At 39.7% G+C, this 7,338-nt stretch overlaps 1 protein-coding gene and 1 long non-coding RNA gene across 3 annotated transcripts in view; one reads left to right on the forward strand and one right to left on the reverse strand.

Annotated features, from left to right (window-relative positions):
- The window catches only part of pias2 (protein inhibitor of activated STAT, 2), a 67,263-nt gene that overhangs the window by 25,745 nt on the left and 34,180 nt on the right, over positions 1-7,338 (reverse strand). For both annotated transcript variants that reach the window (XM_007540361.2, XM_016664972.1), the window contains exon 8: positions 5,959-6,032. In XM_007540361.2, the coding sequence (XP_007540423.1) occupies positions 5,959-6,032 (74 nt within the window). The remainder of the gene's footprint in view (positions 1-5,958; positions 6,033-7,338) is intronic.
- On the forward strand, positions 4,988-7,030 carry LOC107834163 (uncharacterized). Its single transcript, XR_001659947.1, has 3 exons — positions 4,988-5,197; positions 6,620-6,623; positions 7,019-7,030. It is a non-coding gene; the product is annotated as an uncharacterized LOC107834163 (long non-coding RNA).

The following is a 7,338-nucleotide window of genomic DNA, read 5'->3' on the forward strand; positions in this document are numbered from 1 at the left end:
TCCCCCTCCTGAGATGCCGCATGGTGGACCAGAATCGCCTCAAAGCCATACGGAAGTCTTTTTCCATGGCCTCTCCAAACTCCTCCCACACCCGAGTTTTTGCCTCAGCGACCCCCCGAGCCGCATGCCGCTTTCCCCGCCAGTACCCATAGGCTGCTTCTGGAGTCCCACAGGCCAAAAAGGCCCGATAGGACTCCTTCTTCAGCTTGGCAGCATCCTTCACCAAAGGTGTCCACCAACGGGTTCGAGGGTTGCCGCCGCGACAGGCACCAACAACCTTGCAGCCGCAGCTCCGACAAGCCACCTCGGAAATGGAGGCACGGAACACGGTCCACTCAGACTCAATGTTAAAGCTCCATCACACAGGGGATTCCGCCAGACGTTCCCAGCAGACCCTCACCCTGGGTTCCACGTCCCAAGAGCCAGCTTCTGCAGCCGAGGATCAGACCGCCAGGGTCCCCTCCCTCGGCTGCCGCCTGTAACACACTGCACCCGACCCCTTTGGCCCCTCCGACAGGTGGTGAGCCCATTGGAAGGGGGACCCACGTCTCCTTTTCGGGCTGAGCCCGGCCAGGCTTCATGGTAAAAGCCCGGTCACCAGGTGTTTGACATCATACACCTGGAGCCAGGCCCTCCAGGCCTGGCTCCAGAGTGGGGTCCTGGTGACCCACGTCCGGGCGAGGGAACGCCAGATCCAAAGTTGGTTTCCGTCATAAGGGGTCAAAAAGGCCATAAGCAAACTTTGTATGCAAGCCCATGTCCTTTAATATCTGCAGTAGGATGCTCTTCATGTTTCATTAGTCAGTGGTTAGTTCCATCTTCAATGCAGTGGTGTTCTGGGGTGCTGCAAAAAAGACTTAAACTCATTAAGGGTGAGCAAGTGGCTCCATAGTCATGTTCGAGAAACCAGTCTGAGATGATTCGCGCTTGATGACATGGAGCATTATCCTACTGGAAGTATCCATCAGAAGATGGTACACTATGTGTAAAGGGATGGTCAGCAACAATAACAACACCACCACTCAGGTAGGCTGTGTCATTGACACGATGCTCAATTGGTACTAATGGGCCCAAAGTGTGGCAGGAAAATATCCCCCACACCATTGCACCACCATCACCAGCCTAAACCGTTGATACAAGGCAGGATGGATCCAGGCTTTCTTGTTGTTGACCCCAAATTCTGACCGTACCATCTGAATGTTGCAGCAGAAATCGAGACTCATCAGACCAGGCAAAGCTTTTCCAATCTTCTATTGTCCGATTTTGGTGAGCCTGTGTGAATTGTAGCCTCAGTTTCCTGTTCTTAGCTGACAGAAGTCAGAGATGCTCTTCTGCATACCTCGGTTGTAACAAGTGATTATTTGAGTTACTGTTGCCGTTCTATCAGCTCAAACTAGTCTGGCCATTCTCCTCCGACCTCTGGCATCAACAAGGCATGTGCGCAGACGCGCCGCCAGAAATCTTGGGCCCCATGACAAAAGATTAGATTGGGGCCCCCCCTTCACAGCTGCTGTTACAGTTTCTTGAGTCTATCTGACCCATCAAAAGCATCACAATTTTAAAGGCTGACAACTGCCTTGCTTTCCTTGGTCCAATATTAATACTAACACAATATTTACTGCTAGTGAATTTTACATGCAAAAGCCCACATACTGCATGCAAATAGGTTGCTTAAATTTTTTTTATTAGTTTTATCTCATTGAAATGTCTCTTCCCACTTGCAACAGTCACAGACAACGTGCAAAATATACATAAAACAATCCAAACTTCTAAAAAAAAAATGCTATGTAGTTGCATTTTATTCAAGCTGCAGTATGTAACTTTAATAAAAAATGTTTTCTCTATATTTGCTAAAGCTGTGCCAATGTCATGACAATTTATGAGACAGATAATCCGTGAAAACAACTAATCTCCTCCACCTCCTCCCTGAACTACTGTTAGCTAAATGTTTTTTCTGACCAAAAACAACCAATCAGAACCAGGAGGAGGGTTTTGTGTCGTTAATCAACTTCATTCACTCACTTCTACATATGCTAATGGTGGAGAAACAACTTGCTACAGGAAAACTGTTTATCTGCCATCATTGGTACCTATGCTAACTAAACTGAGCATTCAGAATTTGAATCTGCATAGCTCTGTGCTATGCTAGCTGCAGCATAGCACAGAGCAAGGGGGAGGGAGGATGAGCAGCAACATGAGATTGTGATAGACGGCGCTAAAACCCGCCTCCTGCCTCTGATTGGAGCACACCCTCCAATCAGAGGCAGGGAGAAGGCACTGGGAGAAAGCAAAGGAAATAATTTTTTCACAAATTATCTCTCATGTCACACCATCACAACACAATGACAGTTCAAACAAATATATATAAAAAAAATGTATAAACGTTACATACTGCAGCTTTAATTTCACTTAGGTAGAGGACGGGTCAGGATGGACGTGGCAACATATATCTGTAATTTAAATGCAAGCTAAGGTAAAACTGTTTGGCCTGGCTGCAGACCAGTCAGGAGGCTGTTTTTTTTATCATCATTTTATAAAGATTGAGTGAATTTCTATCAGCAACAAATGCATTGTTTTTGTTGTCTAATTGTAAAAAGAGAAGACACAGAGAAATCCCGATGATTTCCTGGAATAATGCTAACTACGTTGTCATTGAACACAGTGTTGCTCACCATTTTCACTGGGACGGGGGTAAGTGGTTTATGTTGGTATCGGGGATTAGAGCTGCCTCTGACTGACTCACCTGTTGTCAAGTGTGGTAAAATGTACAGGGACAAGTTAAATATATGAATATCTTGGTATTTCTTTTCCTTAATTAATTAAAAGCTATGGAGGCAAACAGTAGTCTGTAGCTAAGCCAACTATGCTAAATGGTTGATAATCTCACACAGTCTACTCACCTCTCGGAGAAAAACTGTTACAAATGGACAGTCTTGTCTTTTTCTCTCTCTTATCTTTCTATTTTTTTGAAAACTTGACTATTATTTTTCTAGGCAGCATAGTTACTGCCACAGTCGTTCTTGTTTTGTACTGACTGCTGCTGAAAACGTCACCGTCAAGCATGCTAAGCAGGAATGAACCATTTAACGCAGATACGGGGGGAGTTCAGTGCAAATATGGATGTGTGCTTTTAGGTCTGGGAGGGGTAACATTAAATTTTTACAGCTAAAGACAATTTTTAAAAAAAAACCACAATAACAGTAATTGACATGGCCTCAATTATTTTTCTATTTCTGTAAAAATAAATAAATAAAAATTTGTGGGGGGGCACCTGTGGTCAAGGGCCCTTGGAATTGTCATAACTTTTCCCCTCTATACCACACCCCTGGATCCACATAACTAACTGCCTGGAGCTGCAGACCTCATATTATACGATAAGCAAGAAGAAAGTTTTCAAAAGCCTGGAGAATACAATCATTTAGTTTCAAGTTGGGTCAAGCAGTTAGGATCAAAAAAGCATTAAATGGCTGTCGACTTCTTTCTGCCAGGTGAGTAGTAAGTTGTGCTATTTTAAGTAATTAGACTATGAAAACAATGCTATGCTAACAACAAACTAACTCATGTTACTTTATGAGCTTCAATCTCCTGGTAAATAATTTATTTAGCTTCTGTAAACCCAAATTCATGCTGAAGTTGTACATTAAAGTTCCTCCAGATGCAGTTGACATTTTTGCAATGCTTATTGCAACTCGACAAAGGTGCGCTGGTTAACGAATTGAACATTGTGTAAATATTACACAAGCCTAGTTTACGCACTCTACCTACTGCTAACATTAGCTAGCTTGATATAACGGGGACAGTGGCAGACAAGATATGCTACTGTTGTCATAAGTTGTTTAAGATTTTTTCTTTGAGAAAAGGGTGGACACTTTAGTAGCTGTTAAACGGTGTAATTTTGTGAAGATTACTTAGCATTCATATTCTGTGTCCCGTCACCGAAGTGAAGCAGAAAGCCCTGCAGTTGTGGAAAGAGTTCTGAGATAGCAGGGAGTCAGAGTCAATCGCTTTAGTCAGCGCCACCCAATAGGAACAAGTCTTACATTGTTCGTCTTTAGGCCCCACCCAAGATGTTCATATGAAATTGGCAAGCAAAACTTGAATTCAACCAGAAAAAGGGAGCCTCAAACAAAACTTTGAGGCTCCCAAAAACTTGAGAATCTCAACCAAAAACTTTGGCTGTCAACTAAAAAATTCTGACATCCGCAAATAAAAGTTTGTTCGGCAAATAACTTTTTTACTTCAAACAAAAATGAGTGATTTAAATTGAAAAAAGAAAAAGCTTTTTAAACACAACTGTTTTTGTTTTAAAAGAATTATTACAATTCAAAAAATTTTGACAAGTTTCATGTTCTTTGATTGAAATTTTTTTTTGTTTGAAACAAATATTTTTTTGCAAATCAAAAAGTTTTGATCACAATTTTATTTTTTCACTTTTTTTTGAATAATTGTAAAACAAATTTAACTCCATATTAATATCAGCACTTTACAACTCTTCATGTTCTACTTAACCAGAGCCATCTTTTATGTAGAATCTTGACAAATAAGCGTATTAAATGCAACTCTGCAGGACTTTGTGTAAACTTGGATTTACATTTCTTTTTTTATTTTACTTATCTTTATTTTACGCCATTAATTTATGTTGTTACTAATTTGATTTGTAGTGGTTTTTGTTTTAAATCTCAAATTACTTCCAGTTTTTGTCTTGGGTTGCTGTTCTTTATTGGGTTATAAATTACAATAATGAAGTTTATTTTTAATATTGTAAAAATAAAACATTTTGTGCACTACTTTGGCTTTTGTCTGGTAAGTTTGAAGCCAGACCTACCTGGGTACTGTTAATAGTGAGACCGTTGGCCATCATTTGAGAAGTCTACCAGTTGGCTTTAGTGCCACGTCTTCTGCCACAATCCGGGTCCTTCCTCCGTTTTACAAGTACAAGAAGCAATCTACTATGACCAACTTTAGGTTGACTTTAGAATACCAACTTGGTATTCTAAAGTTAGTATTCTACCAACTTTAGAATACCAAAGTACTATGACCAACTTTAGATACCTAAAGTTGGTCATAGTAGATTGCTTCTTGTACTTGTAAAACGGAGGAAGGACCCGGATTGTGCCAGAAGACGTGGCACTAAAGCCAACTGGTAGACTTCTCAAATGATGGCCAACGGTCTCCCTATTAACAGTACCCAGGTAGGGTACTGTTAATACCTTTCAAAACTCTGTGGCACATCAGTGGCAGTGACCATCTCTAACAGGATAGTACACCCTGGAAACGCTGGCCAATGACAGTCTGGAGCACCTGACTGTTAAATATCATGCACATACCTTTATGATGCTCTGGCAAGTTGACAGGGATAGTCCAACCAGACTGGTTCCATTGATTGACATGATCTGATCCCCTATGTTGACTCTACCAGACCTCTCAGCTGGCCCAGCATGCATCATATTGGCAATGATAACAGTAGGTAGAATGGAGCCCCATCCACTCTCCACAATGACCACACCCAGAATCTCACCTTTAGCTTTTTCTATACACACCTGAGATAAAAGAGAGTAACCCAAAAGGAGATAACATAAAATTAGTACACATAAAAGACAACANGGTCTGGGAGGGGTAACATTAAATTTTTACAGCTAAAAACAATTTAAACATGCATGTCTACATGCATTAAGTTGCTGCCATGTGATCGGCTGATTCAACATTTGTATTAATGAGCAGGTGTACCTAATAAAGTGACTAGTGAATGTGTGTATGTAGGGAATTCAGAGAGTTTCAGTTCCCATTCAAGATAGAAATGTTATTTTCCTTATATTGAGTGTAATACAGTTTCAACAAAGAAAAATAAAATAACTTTTTTTGTACTGATACAAGTATTTCCTTTAACTATTTTGGTGTCCCAACAACTGTGTTATCTTGTATTTTTATAGTGTCAATTTATACAAATGCTTAAATTACCGGACACATGAGTGACACCCGAAGACTTGTTGTGGCAATCTCACTGTCTGGATCTGCTGTTAGCTTCTCCTTAACTGAAACAAAGAAGGAAGAACATATTACAAAGTAAAGTAATATTTGCTTATGAAACAAAAATCAAAATTAACAATACCATTTCTTATAATCACAACAACAAACTCAGTTAAAAAACAAATATAACAATAACAACCCACTTATATGCCATATATATATATATATATATATATATACACACACACATACACTCTTTTGTCCCTCGTGCAATTAAACTTGTCACCTCCTCATTGGGGTTGGGAAGGAGGAGTAACAGGAGTACAACAGAAACAGAGGGACTGTTTGTTTAAACATTTTGTTAAATGTTTTTTTATGTCTAAAAAAATTTAATGTTTTTCAGTATTTGATGTATACCCAACAGTGCTGTGTGGGAGATGAAAATTACAATTTAATAAAGTATCTATCTATCCATCTACCTAATTTTAACAGTTGAAGAAATTTTAACAGTTGAAGATAGTTTTATTTGATTGCAATATAAAATGGCACTATGTGGCTTTAAAATACATAATACATCCCCTTTAATTTTTCATTATCAGAGTGACTATTCCTGACAACAAGCAAAAGTATAACTTCTTCTTACTACACGTAGTCTGGTAAAAAAAAAACAGCCCCTTGTCCTCTGCTTTTTGCTGCATACAGTCTGGACTCCGCTATTGACAAACGATTGTTTCCTGGAATCGTGGATTCTGTGGTTTTAAATGTTACTCAATCACTAAAATTTGTTTGTGACGTGTATATATATGCATGCAGTTCGCATTGTTTACCTGAAATTGCTTGCACTGTAAACAACCATTCTCCACTGCGAAGACTGTGCTTGTGAAGCAAAATTTGAATAAAGCAGAAATGTATAGGAAGGTAATGGCCAGCGTATGCCATACTAAATCTGACAGACAAATCTGTTTTTGATTGGTAGTAGGACCACATATGTACAGTGTCTTGCAAAAGTATTCGGCCCCCTTGAACTTTTCAAACTTTTGCCACTTTTCAGGCTTCAAACATAATGACCTAAAATTTTTATTATTTTTAGGAGAATCAACTAGAAGTGGAACACAATCGTGAAGTGGAACAAAAATTATTGGATATTTTAAACTTTTTTAACAAATAAAAAACTGCAAAGGGAGGCGTGCAATATTATTTGGCCATATTGCATTAATACTTTGTAGCACCACCTTTTGATGCAATTACAGCTGCAAGTCGCTTGGGATTTGTGTCTATCAGTTTTGCCCATGGAGAGACTGAAATTCTTGTCCATTCTTCCTTGCCAAACAGCTGGAGCTCAGTGAGGTTGAACGGAGAGCTCTTGTGAAA

The sequence above is a fragment of the Poecilia formosa genome, unplaced genomic scaffold, assembly GCF_000485575.1.
Source record: "Poecilia formosa unplaced genomic scaffold, Poecilia_formosa-5.1.2 Scaffold535, whole genome shotgun sequence".
Classification (NCBI taxonomy): Eukaryota; Metazoa; Chordata; class Actinopteri; order Cyprinodontiformes; family Poeciliidae; genus Poecilia; species Poecilia formosa.